The sequence below is a fragment of the Mus caroli genome, chromosome 18 (assembly GCF_900094665.2).
Source record: "Mus caroli chromosome 18, CAROLI_EIJ_v1.1, whole genome shotgun sequence".
NCBI lineage: Eukaryota > Metazoa > Chordata > Mammalia > Rodentia > Muridae > Mus > Mus caroli.
The window spans coordinates 73,351,765-73,375,085 of NC_034587.1; the positions used below are offsets into that span (position 1 = coordinate 73,351,765).

At 45.1% G+C, this 23,321-nt stretch overlaps 1 protein-coding gene across 2 annotated transcripts in view; it reads right to left on the reverse strand.

The window, feature by feature from the left end:
- Positions 1-23,321, reverse strand: part of Katnal2 (katanin catalytic subunit A1 like 2) — a 69,704-nt gene that overhangs the window by 15,317 nt on the left and 31,066 nt on the right. For both annotated transcript variants that reach the window (XM_021150655.2, XM_021150656.2), the window contains exons 5-13: positions 20,205-20,325; positions 19,154-19,252; positions 15,983-16,081; positions 15,707-15,784; positions 12,847-12,945; positions 10,577-10,640; positions 10,275-10,393; positions 5,612-5,703; positions 2,449-2,559 (exon numbers count right to left, since the gene is read on the reverse strand). In XM_021150655.2, coding sequence (XP_021006314.1) covers positions 2,449-2,559; positions 5,612-5,703; positions 10,275-10,393; positions 10,577-10,640; positions 12,847-12,945; positions 15,707-15,784; positions 15,983-16,081; positions 19,154-19,252; positions 20,205-20,325 — 882 coding nt within the window. The remainder of the gene's footprint in view (positions 1-2,448; positions 2,560-5,611; positions 5,704-10,274; positions 10,394-10,576; positions 10,641-12,846; positions 12,946-15,706; positions 15,785-15,982; positions 16,082-19,153; positions 19,253-20,204; positions 20,326-23,321) is intronic.

Here is a 23,321-nt window from a genome sequence, read left to right on the forward strand (position 1 = left end):
GACCAGGGAGTGGAATGTGATGGTTTGTATATCCTTGGAGCAGGGAGTGGCACCATCTGAAGGTGTGGCCTTGTTGGAATAGGTGTGACCTGGTTGGAATGTATTGTATGGTAAGGTGCACATTTCTTTCTTTTTTTTAAGATTTATTTATTTATTATATGTAAGTACACTTTAGCTGTCTTCAGACACCCCAAAAGAGGGCATCAGATCTTATTACAGATATTTCTGAGCCACCATGTGGTTTCTGGGATTTGAACTCATGACCTCTGGAAGAGCAGTTGGTGCTCTTAACCACTGAGCCATCTCTCCAGCCCCAGGTGCACATTTCTAAATGTGCTAGTTTCAGGTTTTAGGCCACAGACTCACTCTTCAGAGAATTTTCACAGAAAAACAAAGAACAGCTTTGAAGTTTCACTAGTATTATTTTATTTTTTTTATGTGCATGAGTGTTTTGCCTGCATGTATGTCTATCAGCCACATGCATGCCTGGTGCTGAAAAGGATCAAAAAAGGGCATCAGATCCCCTGGGACTAGAGTTTCAGCACATGGGTGCTGTGAATCAAACCCGGGTCCTTTGCCAGAGCAACAAGAGCCTCTTAAGCACTGAGGCAACCCGGATCCAAGGATGCTACACTCAGGAAAGATGTACAGTAGAGGAACCAGGCCAGTACACCCACAGATCAATCTTACCATCAGCAAGCCTGAGAAAACAAGATGCTGCCCGCCTCAGGGTGCGATGCAGTGTGATGATGCTCCCAACGTAGAGTCAAACTTTTACGGAAAGAAACAAAACCTGCTGAACTGACTCATCAGCTCTATCTTTAGCCTAGAGCACACATCACAGTGAGAAGACACTGGCAAGACCACCTCTGACCCTGGCCAATCAACACAGCACTGCGCAGCACAGCTGGAACTACTGGATCCACAAGCAGACACAAGGGCTCTCCACTCTCCTGGAAAATGTGTGTTTAAGTCTCTCAAAAGTATAAGCCTGCCACACTCATGTTAGGGGCTCTATGGCTTCACGATGGCTTCACACCCACCCAGTGAACACCCACGACCCAGCAGCAGTGTAAAGAACAAGATCAAACGTGGCTTGGTCCTTTTCAAAGTAGAGAGCCTTGGAAAGTGGGGAACAAAGACACAAAGCAGCAGAAAACAAAACAAAGCAAAATCTCCTGGCTAAGCCAGGCTATTGTGCTGCTGTGGCCAATACAAAGGGCACACCCAGAGCCATGCATCTATGTGGCTTCTAATAACGTTTATTTAAACACATAAATAGTGATTCTCTATTGGAATCCACTCTATATTACATATCAATATATCTTCAAATGTAAAATGCTGATCATCTAAGCATAATCAAACAAGTGTGTAAGGAGGTGGGCCCAGGTCTAGATTGTGAATGTATTTAACACGTGAACTGCCTAAAATTTGTCTCAGACTCTTCTTGTTTGGGACCCCAGATGATCATCAAGTACTACAGAAGAGCTTTCTGTCTGTCTCTAACCGTGGGAAAGGAGATGGGGCTGGGCTGAGCGGCCCCAGCTCGGCTCACTGCTGCTGGGCGCAGGCTGATTTGCTGCTTCTCTTGACCCTGGACGCCCTCTGAGAAAGTCCCCTCACGCATCTCCTTCCCTATCCAGGGCATAAAACATAACAATGGGAAAATGTTCGGAGAACTGGAAGAGGATTGTAACATTTTTAAAATATATTCTCCAAGTAGATATTGTTTTCCCCTAGTCAACGTTTCTTATTTCCCAATTCTTCTTCTAGAATTGTTCCTAAACCACTCTGGGATGCAGTTTGAATAAAAGACTCTGAGAGTAGATTATATTTTCAATTAGAGATTATTTAGTTTTCTATTTACTATATGGCATTAAAGAAAGGATTTTTCTACTAACTTAAGAAAGTTTAATTTTAATGCCAATAAAACCGAAACATTGTTTCTGGAATGTTCTTTGAGAACTAGAGATATTAAGTTCTTATAGTTCTATGCAAAACCTCTGCTTGATTTTAGAAAACATGATATAGTCAGGCCTTATGTCCCAATCTCATTTCTGCTGCCTTAGTAATAATATAAAAAAATAAAGTCTGACAAAGGCAACTTAAGGGAGAGACGGTTTATTTTAATTTCACAATTCCCGGTTAGAGTCCATCATAGTGGGAAAGGACCCACGGTCAAGAGCAGAGAAAAACGAATGAACGAGTGCCCCTTGGTGAGCTCACCTTCTCTGCTCTCACACTGTAGAACCCAAACCCAGGGAGTGGCCCTGCCCACTTTTATGCTAGATCCTTATATTCAAAGGCGATTGGTTCCTGGTCACACCTACACCCACTGTGGATTCAGTTTATGTGGAACTTCCATACCTCCTCTTACAGCTCTTACACCACTGAGATCCATTCAGTAGATGGTGGAACTATGTGCAGCATGTTCTCTGGATGTCTTACCATGGCAGGTTCGAGGCTGCTAAGACAAACACGAGATCCTCCGAGCGTGCTAAGCCATCCATCTGCACCAGTAACTCCGTCTTCATCCGAAGGCTCCCTTCATGTTCCCCCCTACAGAGACAAGGAGACATGATTCCTCTCATGGCAGAGCTTTTGCCCTCATGACAAGAGTGACACTCACAGCATTGGCCCTACGACTGCAGAACAGGCTCTGTTCTGACAGCAAACAGGTTCAAGAGAATGGGCTTTTCTGGTATTTTAGTTTTACATGAAAAGTATTTTTAAAAAAGTAAATAGTGCAATGATGATGTTTAAAAGAGAAGCAAAGATTGACAGAGAACTAAAAAATAAATAGATAAATAAATAAATAAATAAAAACTGAAGGTTAGATTAAACATAGCCCAGTGTATCTGCGGGCTCCTTTATTTAACCCTTTAAATGCCACAATGGCCAGATGTGCTGGTGGACTGGCACTTGTGATGCTGAGACAAGAGAATTGTTATGAGTTTAAGGCTAGCCTGGGCTACATAATTTCAGGTTCACTTGGACTTTACAAAGCAAATTTAATTAATTAATTGAAATGACATCATTGAGAATAATCCATTTATAGAGCAGGCATAACCTAATTTTCATGTTTCTTATTATTTGTGTGTGTGTGTGTACATTTGTATATTTATAAATTCCCTACACTGAATTTGCCTCATTCTCTCCTAATGAGGTGCATGATAATGACATAGATCAGAATCTGTTTTCTGTACAGAGTTGCACTCTCGGACACTATTACCACTGCCTGAGTTCCTTCCATCAAGAAAAAGCACGCCATAGAAAGCTGAACACAGAAGGTTTAAACCCAGGACACACTCAATTCACATTCACACAGATCTACTTAAAAACGACGACGATGACGACGACAACGACAACAACAAAACGTCTTTCTTCTGTTGTGAGCGTGTGTGGAAGCAACCCACGTTAGCTTTGGATTACAAATTCTTCATCCTGGATGCTGCGGACCAGCAGTGTTTCAGATTTCTTTTGAATTCTGAAATGTTTGCATATACATACAGAGTCATGTTGGGGATAAAACCCAAATCTAAGTATGAAATTAATTTGTGTTTTCACACAGCATATACATTTTCACATAGCACGAAGGTAATTTATATGATATTTTATACCTTCACATATGAAGTGAAATTTAATGGGGAAGGATTCCCACTCTGTCTGCTAAGGACGGCTCAGAATGGATCAGTTCAGACGCTGCATTTTCTCTTTGGGGGTGCTCTACTTGTGTGTGGCTTGTAGAGTCTGCACCCCCACTGTCCCACTGTACAATTACATGTTCACATGGCCTTTGTCCATAACTACTCACAGCATATGTGCATGTGTTAATTTTAGGATAACTGTCCACACTTTTGCACAATTAGCATTCAATGGCCCATGATATGACTTCAAAACAGTTGCCCTTATTTTTTTTGTCTTTTTCTCTTTTTCAGATATAGTCTCACTGTGTGGCCCTGGCTGGCCTGGACCTCACTATGTAGACCAGCCTGGCATCAGACTCGCACAGGTTTGCCTGCTTCTGCCTCTCAGTTGGTGGACTAACGTGTGCACTGTCCTGGCTGGCTTAGTTGCCCTCCTTTCTTAAACTGGGATCTTCAAGTCCCAGCTGGGGATGCTGAAACGTAGGAAGAGCATGGATGAATTGAAATGTAGGCAGCAGAAAAGTCTAGGAAGGGTGACCTACCAGGCAGGCAAAAGGCCACCGTTGAAGTGAGGTGGGCCAGAGAGGCCTGTCCTTGCAGAGGGAGAGAGAGCTAGAGTAGTCAGGGCCTCCTGCTTGCCTGTAGCTGGCTGCTCCTGTTGGGCTGCTGTAGCAAGGCAGAGATGCAGGGATGCAGCTTGGGTCTGACAAGGCATGGTTTAGTAGGGCTAGGTCAGTGTCCCATGTCACTGAAAGCCCAGTCATCTTGACTGCATTCTCAGCATCGCAACAGGGACCATGGTCTCCCACGAGCACAACTGCACACATCATATTCTAATCCTACTTTCATATTTCCAACAAGCAGCTCCTTTGTGTTTTATCACCACTGGCTTCGTATTAATAAATACAAAACATTTCCAGACACCTGTTTTTATTTTTCCAGTTGGAGGTGCCAAATTTAATAAAAAGGTTTTCTTAAAAAAAAAAAATCACTGATCATAACAAATCAATCAAGTTGATAAAGTGCTTTCGTAGCAAATCCAAAGCCCTGGGTCCCATCCCCAGCACTGTGTGATCACACCTGCAGTCCCACACTTGGGAGGTGGAGACAAGAGAATCAAAAGTTCAAGGTTATCTATCCTAAGCTATATAGTGAGTTCTGAGCCAGCCTAGGATACATGAGAACACTAAGGATGTTTGAGAAAGCTATATGGAAACCTACTATATATGCACATATACATACATACATACACACACTGACATGCACACACATGCTCATATACACATGGACGCATGCTTGTGCACACATCCACATGCATACATACACACACAAACATGTTACATACTCTAGCGCACACATATGCACACACATAATACATGCCATATACACTCACAAAACCAAGCAAGCAGGCAAGCAAACAATCCTACTTGGCCTTTTGAAAGCATGACCCAAAAGCATTTATAATAGAGAGGTTCTCCTTCCTGCTGGGGACATTTTCTGACACTTTATCTTTAGAAACAATGTCCAAGAATTGCCAGTTTCCTTGGCCTCGAAGAGTGCCTCCAGAGAATGAAATGCAGAAGCAGCCCGCCCTGAGGCTTCATGGGAAAGTCTGGGTCCACACAGGCAGCCCTCTGGCTCCAGGGGAGGTTATTTTGAGCCAGCCAGCCCATCATGGCAGCCTGGGATCTTGCGGCTGTATGATCTTCAGGCCTGAAAGCCACTCTGTGGGGAGGAGGAAGAGAGGATGAAATCTCTTCCGGCTATAAAAACTATAAGTCAGCTACTCAGTTAACAGGATCTAATCTAAAGAAAGACCTTTCTGTGTCCCTGCAGAAAATCTGTGGGCTTATTAATAGGCTCATCCTGCTGGTAAATGTTGAAAGGCTTCCAACCATCACACTCACTGACAAAGAGGGGAGAAATGATGACACAACACAACACAACACAACCCTGTCTGTTACCCAGGAACCATGCCTCTCTGACTCATCACCGACTCCAGCTCATCCAGGAAGATCGTGGAGGGGGCATGATATCGCGCAAGTTCAAACAGCACCTGAACGGGGGGGGGGGGAGAGAAAGCAGGGGCAGGTTCAAATTTATATTCTTAAGTTAGCCCTCATCATACACCTAAACATTCGTCCTCAAATGCTCCCAGATTAAGAGTTTAGAATTCTACTAATAAGCATCCATCCTACAATGGTACTCGGAGGCACCCTTATAACCATCACCGTTACTTCTTCCTCGCCCCACCCGAGGGGGTTGGATGTGGTCCAATATTTCATTTATCATTTGATAAAACTAGAGCCAGACAGAGTAGGTGGCTAGTTCAAGGTTACGGATGATAATTGTGGGAGCTGAAGATAAAATCCAGTTGCTAAGCTTCTGGTTGCCTAATTACCACCAGGGAAACACTGCCAATGACATGTTCCATGTGGACACAAGCATCCTTAGAACATATATGATCATGTAGTAACTTCTCCCCTTTCACCCCCGGACAACAGGAGGAAAAGGTGCAGGAAAAGAACAGGCCTGGGTAACAAGCTGAAATGTCCTTTCTGCTCTCCATGTGATTGATTCCTCAGGGCCGTCACCCACCTCAACTCTGCCTGCGAGGATCAGGTGCTTTGTACACTTTTTTCTCTTGTTTGTTTGTTGTTTTTATTATTGCTGGTGGGTTTTTATTGTTACTTTGAGACGGCAGAAGCTGGACTGGAACTCACGATATAGCTCAGGTTGGCTGGTGAACTCAAGGTGATGCTCCTGCCCTGCCTCCCAAACACCAGAGGATCCAATCCTCAAAAGCAAGTCTTGGTTGAGTAAGATGTTCTGTTCCAGAGTAAAAGATTATAGACTGAACAAGAACGCAGCCAGCAAAAGAACAGACATAAAAAAACAAAATAAAGAATTCCACGGGGAGATACAGTGCTGATGAACAGCATAAAGACCTAAATCTTTTTTTTTTGAATCCTGCAACTGATCTCTTGAGCACCATATACAAATCTTCATGTTGACTGGAGGATGCAGCAGAGATTTGAGGAAGAGCCAAGATTCTTCTGTCGCCATGGGGATTTCATCTACATGTCATTCAGTGCTAGGGAAGCATCAGTGCTAGGGAAGAGGGAGGAGGCTAGAGTGTGGCTTTCAGGAGCAGAGGCAGCAGCAGCAGAATATCCCTCTGGGAACTCCCTGTCACTGAGGAGGAACTGCCTCACCTTCCGCGTGACTCAGGGGATGGTGAGTTCAAGGTGATGTGTCCGTACCTCCCTTTCACAGAATCCTGGCTCACAGGACCTGGCTGCTTCTCATAAACAGAGAGAAGGATGAGGCGTAGCTACTTCCATTTATTCCCTCCTGGACAAAGAAGGGAAGCTAAAGAGACTCAAGAAATAAAGGGAATTTAGGAACTTACAAAGCTCAGAGAATAAAGGGAATTTACAAAGCTCGGGGAAGAAAGGGAACTTACTAGGCTTAGGAAGTAAAGGGAACTTACAAGACTCAGGAAGTAAAGGGAACCTACAAGACCCAAGGAACACAGGGAATTTCAAAGGTTCATGGGATAAAGGGAACTTGTAAGTCTATGGAAATAAAGAGAACTTACAAGGCTCAAGGAGCTCTTGAAATACAAGATTCACAAGGTTGATCCCATGCTTATGAAAGCATGAACAACTGGTCTGAGAGGCAATTCATGGATTGGTGGAGCTTCCTCAAAGTTGTTCAGGGAACAGCAAGGATGCAGCTTCCATGAAGCACCCCCTATGATGGGTTGCAGCTTCCATGAATCACCCCTATGTTGATTGTGCCTCATGGGCTATAGATGTTTTACTTCTATGGTCACTATGCCCCAATAAACCCACTGGTTGAATAGGTCAGACTTGAGTAGAATTGCGTATTTGGTGTGTTACTGGTGCCCTTACCTGGGTGGATACTCATTTGTTCACACCTCCACAGCCGAAGTCATGGCACGTGGCAAGGCTGCAGGACTTATCACTAGCACCTCTCTGACACAAGGGAGCTCAGCTAATTAGAAGCAAGGAACTTTTCTTCCTCGTCGGAAAGAGACACCTGACTGTACTTGATGTTAAAGGTGATTACAATAGCCACTAATCTACCCAATGAAAAAGAGGTTAATAGACCTCTAGATCAGACCTGTACACAGTTTTAAGGAGCTCACTGAGGTATGGGAGACCAAGAGCCTCTCTTATACATGAAGTTAGAACTAACTGCACTTGGGGCTTAGGTCTCCATATTGCTCAAATTACTGAGTTTCCATTCTCAGAGAATAAATAGAATCCTGGTAAGTGCTTCTAGAAGCATTAGTCTAAAATGTCCCGGGGTGCTTAGAGGAAGTTAAATCACATGGCGGGGCGGGGGTGGAGGGAGATGCAACCATCAACAGGTGTGTGCATTTGCTAAAGCGATTGCTCAACCATTCAGTAGTGCTTAACTCCTACGGGGCAGGAGCATTAGGGGAGGAGGGAGATTCACAGCCCAAAGGGTCCCTATAAATAACTCCTTAATTGGAGTAGAAAAAGAAACAAATGGGAGAAAACACTTCTCTGATTTAGGGGAAGGCCCTAAAGGGTTTGCTTTCTCTAACATCCTTTACAGGAAGGAGTTGACAGATTGACGAAAGCTCTCAGGTGAGGATCTTCCCCACATCTCAAACACACACACACACACACACAAACTTCCAGAAGAAAATAAGATGAAAACCAGAAAGAAGATCCTTCAAGACTGGCAGAGGATTCCAGATTCTTCTTGAATATTTTTCAAATACTTAAATTAAAATGTATTTTTCATAAGAAAAGAAATATAAGTTATCTTCTAAAGTAATTTGTAAAATGCTCCAATCAGTGCCTGGGAAACGGCTGGGTCAGTAAAGTGCTTCCTGCGTGAGCATGAGGATATAAGATCACATATTCTAAATCAAAGACAGACAAAGACAGACATGCTCCCATGCGCTTCTCATAAAGCTAGTTTCTTTAAGTATATGGGGGAGGGGATAGGAAGCTAGGGAGGCACAATTGCTCGCTCCCAGGAATCTGACAAAGGGATACTGAGGCAGGAACTGACTAATGCTACTCACAGAGATAGGGCATTCCTGTGACTTGGTGTTTTTAGCTATTCAACACTAAACAAAAAGCCATGTTGTCTCCATCTCTGTTGAGGATATTCATGAACTATCTAAGAGAGAGAGAGAGAGAGCACCTAAGACTTGTCTAGGAAGTCTGGGATCTTTCTTTGAGCACTTTTTCATGTCTTGTACAAGCTCATGGTTCAAAACACTTTTCATGACAGGACAAGGATCCATCTATCCAGGGGAGGGCATCTTTTGTGAGCTGTATTATTGTTACTCAACAGACAGAAATTAAACACACATCCCAAAGAGTTTTAGGCCAATAATGACCATAATTAACTGAATCTCAGTCCTCTGGAATAGGGTCAACCAGACCCCCAGGGATCCACACGTGTAGAAGCAGATAACCAGGAGTCCTGTGGATGTGACCTGAGCTAGCATGGTGGTAGATGATCTAATCCCATCACCTAAGAGAATGAGGTAATCCCAGCAGAAGGATCATGAGTTCAAGGCCAGCCTGGGCTACTTCTGCAAAAACACCATGTCTCAAAACAGCACCACCACCACAATAAACAAAATAACAACAGGAGAGAAAAACAGTGTTGAAGGGGTGATAAAAATTCATACACATTCAACCTGAAAACAATGTCAAAGGGCTAAGGGTCTAAGGCCTGCATTTAATCCCCAGAAAATGAATGAATGAAGAAATAAATAGTGAACTAATAAATAATAGGTAGGGTTTTATTTTTTAAAACCAACCCTTTTGAAATATTCCATTACATCTTCTAAGCAGTCTATAATCATTTGGAAATTAGTATTTATGAGGGAGCATAATTCCAGGGTAGTATTTTAGGATAATTCTTTTCAGAAAGAATTTTACATTTACTTAGGATTGATTACTTATCAGCCTAACAGGATCTCTGGCAAGGCTCTGCCTTGATGGTGAGGTGTACATCATACACAGTTGTTCTCTTAAGGTGACAGGAAGACACGGCAAAATGTTATAGGGCCATGGGCCAGGAGTGAGATATTGCAAAGATGAAAACAGCCTTCCAAGGAAAGAATATGCACTGCACTGTGTAGGCATTGAGCACCATGGCAGAGAAGTTGCTCAGAACATCCGAAAGAATAATTAAGTTTTAAGTCTCTCAATTCCTCCACAGAGTACATAGTGTAGGGTCTGGCACCCAGCAGCGGCCTCTCACTAACCCTTAAGTGGATATACTGCTGCACACACTTAATAATGAATGTTTCTTGAGTGGAGAAAACACTAGGCCACTTTAGAGACTTTTATTCTAGCTTTCATTCCTAAACTGCATGAATCAAAAAAGGACTGTGATAAAATTCCAAAGAAGGGACTCTGTGTTTTGCTGACAGCGATATGACTGATATCCACATGTAATAGTCAACCCATTTCCTAGGCTTTTGGTAGTCACGATCCAAGTGGAATCTAAGATATACATCACCTTAAAACAAATATGCTCTAACAGAATTTTGTACTCTGGTATTCTAGAACACTGACTTTTAAGAATATTAAGAGTTCCTACCCGGACCAGTTTTTCAGAATCTCCTCTCCATTTGCTGACAATAGTGGATGCAGAAATGTTAAAGAAGGTGGTTTTGCATTCGGTGGCCACCGCTTTAGCCAGCAAAGTCTTCCCTGTGCCTAGGGACACATGAGCGTAAACATGAGCAGTGCTCCCTGCCTCACCGCCAGGCAGCACCCAGGCTCCCCCTATCCCCAACAGGCACCCTTTGCCCCATCCTCAGGCAGACAGAGAGAGTAGCACACACACACACACACAGACACACACACACTTCCAGGACTACAACAGAAAGACGTGTTTACCTGGGGGGCCGTAAAGCAGCAGTCCTTTCCACGGGGAAAGAATTCCTGTGAAGAGCTGCGGGTACTGGAGAACAAAAGAAGAGGAACATGAGCATGGAGGCCTGCACAGGAGTGTCAGTGCACAGCGGCTGCCCACAGCCGCCCGTCACTCAGGCCACTTTTTAAATGTGTGCTGCTTTTCCTGTGTTTTCTTGTCCCAGTGGCATTTTCACAATGGGTAAAATGTTTGGATTCATTTTTTGAAACTTAATTTTTGTGGCTTCTTGAAAGAAGGAAAGAAAGAGAGAGAGAGAAAGAGAGAGAGTGTGTAGAAGAAGGAAAGAAAGAAAGAAAGAAAGAAAGAAAGAAAGAAAGAAAGAAAGAGAAACAGAGAGAGAGAGAGAGAGAGAGAAAGAAAGAAAGAAAGAAAGAAAGAAAGAAAGAAAGAAAGAAAGAAAGAAGAGAAAAGAAAGGTATATTGAAAAGTAGCTATTGTCTTCTCTGTGACAATAGTTATTTCTTCTGCATATAATTTCCTTTCCTGCTAAGTTCTTTATGTGGAACACTTAGCCCCTTTTTAAAACTGTAAGGCAGATACAAATCCAGGATGAATCCCAGAACCAACTCATGAGGGTGTTTGCCCATGTGGAGACTGGGGACACTCACTCCCAGAGAATGTGCACAGATTTCAGCTTCCGTTAGTTCAAGTTCAAGCCTTCTAGGAGCAGGACAGGACTCAGCTCAGGCAGGAAGAGGGAAACAGCAGTGAAACCGCTACGCGGGCTTAGTGTCTCGCTAGTGCTGCTGAGAAACCAACTGATGCTATGGATTAAGGGAGAGGGATAGAACACCATGGAACACATGTAATAACAGGGAGGGCTGTAGCCCTGTGGTGGCTCTCGTGTCCACGTGTCAAAGGCCATGAGTTTGTTTCCCAGAATAATGAAAAAAGTAACACATCCAGAGGGCCAATGAAACGTTCTATCCTTTCAAAAGTTCCATGCTACGGTTTCTCTTGTAGTTCTGATACCGTATATTTCTTACTCCTATCTGACCAGAAAAAGGGAGAGAACGATAATATGATTTAATAGGCTTTGTTCCCTTAGAATTAAAGTACCCCAAATCAAGAGCTTTATAGAGTCAGCAGTAGTAATATGCAGTTGCAGGTTGTCTGTTTTCTACAAGTATGTAATCCTGGCCTAAGCGAATTATAGTTGCTAGCCCCAAATTCTGTATAGCTGCTCCCCACAGAAGAAGGGAGATTGTTTCTTCACCACTTTCACCCGGGCCTGGCCCTCTGACCCTTACCTGCCCAATAGGATGCTGGGAAACATAAAAAGTGGTTTGAAAATATCAGGTGAGTGGATGGGAGAGGAGCTGTGAGAAAGCGCATGCAGTAGGACTTGTATGTGAAAGCTCACACAGTAGGACTTGATCTTTCTTCCCTCTTTCTAAGAGCCCTGTGAACAAGCCAGAACTTGCTTGTTACAGCAAGGCCCTATGGAAAGAGCTTGACTGTGCACGTGTCCCGTCTTCTCACCCAATCTTCCCAGGCACTTTGGCTGATGCCCTGCGCATTGGGTAGAGCCAGGAAATCAGTATCATGTGACTATTATTTGGGTCTAGCTGGATCGAGCCCAGGCTGCCCACTCACAGAAGGACCACTGTTAGGAAGGCAAACTACGAGGCCTGTGCTCAGGATCTGAAAAAATATATATCCACACCAGTCTCTGTGCGGACACTTGATTTCAACCAATATGGAAGGTGATTTTTTTGTTTGTTTGTTTGTTTTTGTTTTTCGAGACAGGGTTTCTCTGTATAGCTCTGGCTGTCCTGGAACTCACTTTGTAGACCAGGCTGGCCTCGAACTCAGAAATCCGCCTGTCTCTGCCTCCCGAGTGCTGGGATTAAAGGCGTGCACCACCACGCCCGGCGGAAGGTGATTTTTAAGAAGGATTTATTTTTTATTTTATGTGTGTTAGTATGCACAAGTACATGAAGGTGCCTAAGGAGACCAGAAGAAGGCATTGGATTCCCCGGAATTAGAGCTATAGGCAGTTATGAGCCACCTGATGTGGGCGCTGGGCACCTAACCAGGTTCTCTGCAAGGGATGCAGGTGGAGTGTGGTTTGAAGAGCTACAGAATAGACTGGGCTTGCTGCTCCAGCACTGACCTCATGTGGCCCAATCAGAAGGCTGACTCATAGACAGATGAATCGCCATGCATGCTCTCCTGTCTGGACACCGTTTGTCCAGGTGACAGTGATTAGGAACGTGGCTTCCATACTTACTCTTATTGGGTACACAACGGCTTCTTTGACTAGCTGCTTGGCTGCGTCCAGTCCAATAATGTCATTCCACTTTATGTTGGGATTATGGAGGTAAATGTCCTGCAATGTGCATGGGATTATTCTGTTAAAACTAATGTTCTCTTCCACTTCTGAAATAAACAATGCAGTGCAGACCACTTGACTTACTCGTATATAAAGTGCTAGTGATAAAAAATATGTTTCATGAATACTATAATGTAGACCTAATCATATATTATAATTTGGAGTTAGTTCAGTAAAGAGATGGCATGAAAGTATTCAATGATTTTCCCTGAAGACTGTATTGATAGGATAATAAGGTACTTTTAGGAGCTGGGGAGTTGGGGCAGGGAGGGGATCTAACCATGAGCTATGCCTGACACCAGTCTGTAGCAACTCATGCGAATTTATGACCACAGTCAACAAATACCTTCAGATTACACTAGTTTCTAGTGAAAAACAGACCCTCACCTACCCTGGTGTTTGTCTAGCTTTTTGATCTGGCAAACACTTCCTTAATTTGCTGTGTAAAAGACATACTGCTCCCACGCTCCCCTGAAACCAATTTCCATTTCCCTAGGGAGCGTTCCCTGCTTCCAGCTGGAGCGATTGCCTCTGCAGACATTCAGGGAGGCCAAGAATCAAGTGAGTGCAGCTTCCCTCTTCAGGAGAGCCCGGTAGCAACCACCCGAGGGTAATCAATTAAGTAGCTTTTACTGATAACTAATTTACAGTTTCCCAATTTCAATTTCACAAGACGCCTCTGAACAGTCAACAGTCACTCAGGGCCTTTCTCCATGGGAGCTATTTCAGGCTAACAGTGTCTAGAGCAGTACTTCTCTCAAAGGCCCTTGCCTATGCCATTCAGACTAAAGAACAAGTCTGGAAAGTGTTTCTCCATCTACTTGGTTTTGTTTTTTTAAATTACTGATATGTGCACATGTTTCAAAAGTATAAAAGCATGTTTTTTAAAATGGCCTAAGATGCTGTGGTCCTATGTCTATCTCCCCTCCCCCCAGGCCCTCCGCAAGGAGCTCCACTTTAATGAGAAGTATTTACTAGGGATGATCAGATTGTGCATTAATGTACGTCATTCATTGCTGGACAGGGTGGTGGGAACAGGACCCAGTCTTCCAAGTTTTGTGTACTCTATACCCCTGGCCTGGAATTCACTGTGTGGCGGGGCGGGGGTCCTCCTGCTTCAACCTCAAGTGATTACATCACATCTGACTCCAGGCTTCCAAACCTTGGGAAGAACAGGCATGTCTGATTAAGGCTTTTCTTAGGAAAGGTTGGCACACAGTGAGGATACATCTACTCTGATATTTTAACCATCCATAGATAACTATATTTCTCTCTGTGATCTAGAGTCAACACTGAGTTTAACAAGGTGGTGTTTAATTTCCCAGCCTAAAGTTCTTCCTTTAGGCTGGAAGTTTGTCCAAAGTTAGCTGCCACAGCTCAACAGGTGTGCCTCACGAATTAATGACCTCACCATCAGTGGAAGCATTCTAGAAGGAGCTGAATGCTGGCTTCCTCCGGCAGTGTGGAGCCCTTATTCTGACGGCGGTGAATGCTGGCTCCCTCTAGCATTATGGAGCCCCCCTACTTTGAACTTCCATCATGTTTTCTTCTTACAAAAACAGAAAGAAGACGACAGATTTATGTGAGCATGAAAAGTGCTATCCTCTGCTTCCTCGTGCATCCTGACCCAACTTAATCTTTATCTCCACTGGTAAAAACCTTATAGCTGACCTCTCTTCTCCATCCACCTCACTGAACAAATGACCTATCAACATACAGGATGACCTACCCCCACAGAGGGATGCTATTCTGACGTTCTCTTCTCTCTACCCAGTTCTCCATCCTGGATACTGCTCGGGGACCCTTCCTCTATAACCCTGCCCCTCTCTCCACCCCATCTTTATTCCAAGTGCCTTCCAGATTCCCTCCTCTCTTCCACTTTCTCCTACACCCTTCTCTTCATGCTGTCTGGAGGCACTCATCCATGCAACCAGAGTCTCCTGGGTCACTCCCCTCAGTGCACAGGTCCTCCACATGCCTCTGTGCTTGTGCAGTGCAGATCTACTGTCTGGAGAGAGATGCAGAGTCACCCTTGGTTATTCCCAGCTGCACTTTCTGGATGATTTTAAAGCATCTTCTTGAGCCTTCCTCAGTTTCAGTCTTCAATTAAATTGAGATCAGTGGAAATTAGAAAAGTCTTCTGTAATCAATAATCTACCCTTACCCCAAGAAGCTTGCCTACAATCACAGAGCTAGAAAGAGAAGGCTCTAGAAAGCAAACCGGTCACCTGACTTCAAGGCTGTGTCATTGTCCACTCGTTTCCACTGCCTTAGGTTCCAGGGCTCAAGCTTCAAGTAGCTATAGCCTGGTGCTAAAAATCTTTCTTTAAAAATCTTGTTATGTTCATGGAAATTTCCAAGTCTGAGGTCGTCACGCTCCCAGACCCCTGTATTTCCAGACTGTGGCTCTTTAAATAAAATGCACCTGCACGCTTTGCTTTTCTTAGAAGCCTTTTTCCGCGGCTCTGGGGCCTACTAGAAAGCCTTTCACCTGTCCTTTCCTTTCTGCATCTTTTTTGCTGTCTGTTTTCTTGGCCCCTATAGTAGGATGGTGGGCTTTTTCTATTGTAATTTTATGATTCTATAATTTATTTATCATGCATTATTGTGCCTCTAAACAATATGAGTGCCTCTGCAAGTGGGGGCACTTTATAAATAAATGATCATATTTATTGTTATTAATAAAAAAAGCAGCCCACAATGCTCCAGGAGCCCTGGTCTGCCTCCATAAATTTGTGAATTGAATAGCAGATCTTACCCGGCTCACCACCGCTGCCAGTTCTCGCATCTCACTGTTCATGCCAATAAATGCACTCAGAGGTTTCAGCAATCGCTCCTGGTGAGAGGCGCAGATAGGCTAGCATTACAAAACTGCTTCATAATTTAGGAAGAAAACTGGATCTTGGCGAAACAAATGGTGCCTGGTTGCTATGACCTTTGACTAGATCTCAGTTTCTCTGGACACAGGCTACCCCTGGAAGTTCCACTAGATTTGGGCAGTATAAAGGGGGAGGCCCATATCTTGGCCACTTACTGAAGGGTCTGGGTTACATTCAAAGGTGTTCAACGCAAATTCACTGGTGGCTCCTTTGATAGCGTCTGAGAGCAGTCCTCGGAAGTCAATGATTTGGCCCTAGAAGGGAGCAATGGTTATTTAGGCCATGAACACACAAGAGCAGAGCAGAGTAACCTCGGTAACTTTAGTAGCTCCATGTGCCTATCCTTGCATGGCAGGCAACCTTCAAGTCTTAAGAGAAAGCTGGGGGCTGGAGAGATGCCTCGGAGGTTAAGAGCACTGACTGCTCTTCCAGAGGTCCTGAGTTCAATTCCCAGCAACCACATGGTGGCTCACGACCACCTGTATGTAATAGGTTCTGATGCCCTCTTCTGGTGTGTCTGTGACAGCTACAGGGTACATAACATACATAAAATAAAGAATTTTTTAAGAGAGCATGCGCTGAACTACTGCTGAGCAAGACGGTGTGCTAAAGTAGGGTCTCGGGGAAAATGAAGACTACATAACTCTTCAGACTGGAGCTGGAGTAATAAAACCCACGGGCGTCTTGCATTGCTAACACTCATCTGCCCCGTCACATGGCTACTTGCCCTGTCTGACCACATCCTTCTAAAACATTATCCAGGCGGGAGGAACCCGCTGGGACATGGACAGAGAGAAGCCCTCTGTGCTCGCTGCAGTAGCATACATCATTCAGAGAAGGCCTGGAACAGAACAGCTACACAAGGTTCTCAGCCCATCATCACGCCTGCTAGTGGCGTTTTCATTTTGTTTCTGTGGAGGGAAGCCAGAAGCATTAAACATTTTGCCCGGGGGCCACAAGACTAACAAAGGCCTGAAGCCAGGACTCAGACCCAGCTATCTGCTCCTCAAATATCGTCCATGGGGTCTTGTGTTCCAACGTGGTCCTGAGAGGCTCTGGTGGCAGTCTGTCCAGAGGTTGTAGAACCTTTGCGACATGGCATCTGCCTGGCACAAACTGGCCGCTAACAGCAGCCCTGTGCGGTTACTCTTACCTCTGACTCTAGTCTAGCTTGTCGCCTCCTGGCTGCTATGGAAGGAGACTCAACTACAAGCGGTCAGGACCACAGACAGAAGCCACCCCCCCCCCCCCCCCCATGCCTTGCCTGCCGTGAACATCCCCTGAAGCAGGGCGCCAACTCCCTCCTCCCTTGCCTCTCTCAAGCACTGGTCACCATACAAAGCGTAACTAAGATGATCTCCCAGGCTCCTGAGACTGTTGCCTCGTGGAAGGAGACTGGCAGAGTAGAGCAGACCACGGAGCAATCACGGGTGTTCACTGAGCGCTTATTACGTGTCAGGCAGGGATGGGCCACTCCCCTTTCCTTCTCACATACAGCGGGTACTGTGACAGCCTCCATTTTACAGAGAAAAAGACAACACACAGAAGGTGTGGGTGATGGTGAGCAGCTTGACCACAACCTGACCCACGGTGGACTCTGGTGGCAGCCTGACCCCCAAGCTGGTGCTCCAAAGAAAAACAACCTTTTGACATTTTCAACAAGGCACCGGAATCCAAAGCTGAGTCCCTAACATGGCGATGGAGAGACCCTCTTAGGGGAAAAAACCCCTAGGTCCTGTCACTCATGAATATTTGAAAATCTGTGGGGGGCTAGGGGGTGGGGATCTATATATTTTTTACCCCAAAGCTGTTTCTGCTAGAAACAGATTTTATAGCCAGACCATCTCAAAGGTTAGGTGCTGGGTTAAATAGTCCCTTCCTTGTGACCCAATCAGAGGGACCTGTTTATATGAATGTGAGGCATTCACAAGAGACTAAAGCCACAAAATTGCTCTGTTCACCACAGGGGACTAAGACTGCAGCAAGGCAGTGAGGACTAACAAAGAGACCATCTTCCAGTGAGAGGCAAATGCATTGTCTCCTACAGCAGTCAGCTCTAAGAGGCTTGTCTCTGTGTGTGTTGGGGCAGGGGGAGGACATGCAAGCCAGTAAGGCAGCTCCCTGTGTTGTGCAGGTCAGTGGGCCTGGTAGTCCTTCCTGCACACACCACAGCTATCAGTTTGTCTACAGGGTAGGCAGTAGCTAGCCTAGCAGCCCATGGTCCACAGCTTCACCAAAGGAGAGGAGTCAGGGAGGCACAGCTGGGGATTCCTCAGCAGGTGCAGGCGCATGCGCTCCCCTTTGCCAAAGCTTCCACAACCCCTGCCTTTTGTTAAGTTTGTTCATTCATCTGTTCCATCTGGGCCTTTTCTCCTGAAGGAACTATTATATACAAAGCCAGACCTGAGCTTGATCAAGAAAAAAGGCAGAAATAGCTGATGGTGCAAATCTTTAATCCCAGCACCCAGTTGGCAGAGGCAGGTGGTGAGTCTGAAACCAACCTAGTCTATATAGTGAGTTCCATGCCAGCTAGTGAGACTCAGTCACAAAACAAGCAAGCAAGCAAGCAAACAAACAAACAAATAAAAAATAAATCAAGATGGAGGAGGAGGAAGAAGAAAAGGAGGAGGAAGAGAAGGAGGAGGAGGGAGAGGAGAAGGAGGAAGAAGAGGTGTAGGCAGAGGACAGGGAGGCAGAGGAGGGGAAAGAGGAGAGGGAGAAAGAGGGGGAGGAGGAATGAGAGAACAGAAATATCTTTAAGCACAGGATCAGCCCTAAACCAACTAACCTTTCATGGTTCACCAATAATTACACTTAAGTCTGCAGCCATGCTTCGGAGCAGAGGGGCATTAAACAACTACCCTTAGCAGGGCCACAAACAAAAGCATAGGACCATGGCTCAGGAAATAATGCAGCACACCAATGTTTATCATGGTAACCATGGGATTCTTCGTGTTCTCTTAACCACTTCTGATGCCAGGGGGCAAATACCGAGTTTTGTGAATGGCAGGCAAACTCTAGCACCCAATCACAACCCGGCTAATGACCGAATTTTGAAGCTGAAAGGAACATAGGACCCTCTCTCTTCTGAACACTTCCGTCTGCAGATGAGGAGACTGTGATCTCCAGAGAAGGATCACGCTAGATCATCCTTCCGGAAAGGAGAGGGCGGTCAGAGCCTGGGGTTCTGCTCCTCTCATCTTATCTCCCAGCCAGTCTTTAATGCTTCTTCTTCACTCTCCTGTTTGGCAACAACTGTATGCTTTATTTTCCTTTTCCTCGAGACAAACGCCCCTTTCCATCCTAGGACCCTGAGCTCCACTCACTCTTCGTGGGTGGGCCTTTTCCTCTGGGTGGTCTTTGTGGATTTTTGATATGTTCAGGCCGAAGTCAGTGCTCTCTGCTTGAGTGTCAGTGACACTCTCCTGGAAAAGATGGAAGACGTGTGAGTGGCTCCCTGTGGAAGCAGCTGAGACCCTGGCTCTGACTGCCTGTCCTCCACACAAAAGCCAGTGAATGCGAGATACCACTTCTGTATACCGGCCAAGTTTTCTCAGATTTACAGGACCATGAATCAATGGCTCACTGATTTCACATTGATTTCATTGACGTCTCTGTGCCTATAAGGAAGGAGCTATTCCCAGAGGCTGAGATAACTCCAGGCTATGGTTTCTAAAGCTGCCTGCCCGTGGAAAAATACCCGTACTCAGCCCATCCCCACCCACTGGCTTGTCTTCTCCTCTGGCCAAGGCTGGTGAGTCTGCAGATCCAGCAGAGTCACCCAGCCTCCTGTGGAACTCAACTGTCCCATATTGCTTCCCTTCTATCTTGGGGACAGCCAAAGACCCTCTTCACACCAAGAGAATCCCATGATTAGTTCTCTCTGTCCTACTCTTTGTTCCACTCATCTTCAGCACTAACTTCCTGTCCCCTTTCTCAGTTTCCAATGGTCCTTTCACATAAAAACCTGGAATGTTTTGTCCTAGATAAGAAGGTTCTGGATGGGCCGACTTCTCCTGCTGCCTTCCCTTCTAGAAAGCCTAGTGTTGAGATATGAGGTAAGGACTAACGCTGTATGCCCAGAGGAGATGCCAAATCTCACCTGCCAGCCCAACCCCTCCCAGTACCCTTGTTCTACCCCGATACTAGAGAAGGAGCTAGCCAGTCTAGAAGTTAGCCCGTGTTTTGCTCCGTATACTAAAATATCACCAGTATTCAGGGACATCTACAATTAGTTAAATCCTACAACAACTTCTAAACAGGGAACCTCAAAACACACACACAAACACACACACAGACACACACACAAAGACGTGAGATACTTTTCTTGAAGCCATTCATCAGCCAAGTATGGTATTACCGACATCAAGCAGTCACCTTGGCCTGTTTAGGGTGTTCCTTGACAGATTTGGTGTCCCCTGTCTTCACTGCTGAAGTTTTAGGTCGTGACTTCTGGTGACTTATCTTAGGGAGATTTTGACAACTGTCATTCGTCAGCCTAAGGAAGGGAATAAAAACCTCCAGGAAAGTATTCTAAGCATTTAATTCAAGGTAAATAAATAACTAGCAGAGCATACTTAAAGCAGGTTCCTGAAAGCCACACACGCACACACGTGCAATGAGGCTCTTTCACCTGCACCATCTGCCTTACCTGACCTGGCTCCAACCACCCACCCACCCACCCCTAGGCTACTCACTGGGCTCCCCCCAGGACCCACCTCACCCTAGTCCACAAAGCTTCCACACTTTGGCAAGTTGCTTTAGTTTTCAAAGACCCACCCATATGAATAAAAAATTTTTAAATCTAAAAGACAAAAACAAACAAAAACCCAATAATAACAACAAGCATTGCTTTAGAACAGTGGTTCTCAACTTGTGGGTCGTGACCCCTCTGGGTGTTGAATGACTCTTTCACAGGGGTCACATTATCAGATAGCCTGCATGTCAGATGTTAACATTATGATTCATAACAGTAGCTACATTACAGTTATGAAGTAGCAATGAAAATAATTTTATGCCGGGGGTGGTCATCATCACACGAGGAGCTGTATTAGAGGCATTAGGAAGGTTGAGAAGTGCTGTTTTAGAAGAATGCCCCCACTGTTAACATCTCTCATCGACCTTATGAGCATCAGACTTCATAAGGGGTCTGGGAAGACGTCTGGGTAGAGGGAAAGAACAGTCCTCCCACTCAAGTTATGAAACATCAGAAGATTCGGGGATCTGTCTGGGTTGTAACCCATTATACTGAATATACTTCCTCTATGTAAAACATCTCTTAACATGTTGTACACAGTAAATCTCAAAATGGACTCATAACCTGGAGAGATGGCTCCATGGTCAAGAGCACTTGCTGCTCTTCCAGAGGACCTGAGTTTTGTTCCCAGTACCTACACCAGGCAGCTCACAACTCTGGCTCCAAAGGATCTTATTCCTTCTTCAGGCGTTTACAGGTAACCAACAACACATGGATACACACAAAAATGAATAAATAAATAGATGTGGATACACACAAAAACACATAAATAAATGATAAAATACTGGGGCGGGGAGCTTATGGAAGGAAAGCAAAACTTAAGCCATCTCTACTGACACATGTCATTCGTCTTTGCAAAATGACTTCTCATCAGTACAGTTCATCTCCGGAAAAACAAACTGACGGGACTGACGTCAGAAGAGTAGCAATTCTGGGAAAGATGGCATTTGTGTGAGGGAAGGGATAAAGGGAGCCTGCTGGTGGGCTGTACAGGACAGTCACAACACACGTATTTGAGCTTATGTGTTACATTCACTACAAGGGCAGGACTAATTTGTTTGGTACATCCTCATCCATACACACACACACACACACACACACACACACACACTAGGAGGCAAGCATGAGTCCACACATCTTAATTCCTCTCTTCCCCCAGCTCTCTGCCAGGGATCTGCAGGAGGCTCACAGGAACGATGACGCTCATGTTCTAAATGATCTCAGACAGCTTCTGCCTCAGTTCCAGTTCATTATAGAAAAGAAAAGGTGTCCCTCCCTAACGTAACATTTGACCAATGAAATAACCCAAGTCCATAACAGCACCAGTGTCCACGCACTGGTGGAGAGCGTGGGAAGCAGGCATGAGCCATACCTAGGGCATCTTTTTTCATCTCTAATATGCGATAAGAAAACTATGTTCCAGGCCTTATGCTGGCACAAAAAATGAAATAATTATGAAACAAATACCAAACATCTCATACATAAACACTCTCCTGATTAGAGTGGTTTAAATGAAGTTATAGAACAAACAAGCACACACAGTGGTGAGGAGAGCAACCAACATAACCCTTAGAAGGTGAAGGAGACGGCCATGCCGGTCTGCATCCCAGCCAAAAATCCCTAGTGGCTCCAGTGTCTTCTACTGAAGAGGCGGAGACCACATCTGAAATCTCACTTCACAAAAGCAGTGCTGCCTCGGGCAGTGTCCCGGTGTTAACTTGATTCCTCGGTTTCTGATTTTTACTTTGGGGAAGCTACTTGTTAAGAGCCTGAACTGTATTCCATCAAATTCCATTATCTTAGGCCCATCCCACAAGTTTCCAAGCCGTTGCTCCCTGATCTGTCATCTGTCTCATTAGATGCCTTCTCTTCCTTGGATCATCAGCCAGTGGGTGTGAGGAACAGTATTAGGAAAGCACCCTTGGATGACTGGTAGACAACCAGAGGACACACCCTGTTACCAAGCAACTATCAGCAGAAAACGGTGCCCAGCACAGCTAGAGAAGGGGCAAAGGGACTAAGAACACTTGTTGATCTTAGCACCTGAGTTCAATTCAAGTACCCATGTTGGGGAGATCACAGCTGTGTTTAACTAGATCCAGGAGACCTAATTCTGGACTCTGGGCTCTGCACAGATGTGGTGCACATACTTACATGTGGTTAAAACACTCACACACATAAATAGAAATAAAAATCTTTTTTGTTTAAAAGCCCACAATGTCCAGAAACACTGCCCGCTGCTTTTGTGGTTCTCCTTCCTGACAATCACTTGGTGTCAAGCTTTGGCGCTTGCCATAGATGGCCATCATCAACGCAGAGGAACTGCGGAAACCCCAATGGCTACGCATACCACTACCTCCCTCCCTTTGCCTTTCATGTTGCTGCCCAGGGCTCACTCACCAAGTATGTACCAGGTAAAGTACCTGAGGGCATAGCAGGCGTGGATGAACAACTGAAAACAACCAGATCCCAAGGACATTTCTCTTAGAAGGCCCTCGCCAGAGGCTGAACGGCTTTATGGAGACTGCTAATAAAGCAATAGCACCTCCATCAACACACTGAAACTGTTCCCAGAGGACAGTGCACGGCAGCACTGCCCTCGGGCAGAAGAGGACTGGCGTTACTATCTGAAGAAAGCATGGGTCCCATCCAGCCATTGTTACAGGCGGTGCCAAGAGGCCCTGTTGAGGTTTCTGGATCCTTCCTTCTCTGTCTGGATGGAACTGAATTCATAACAC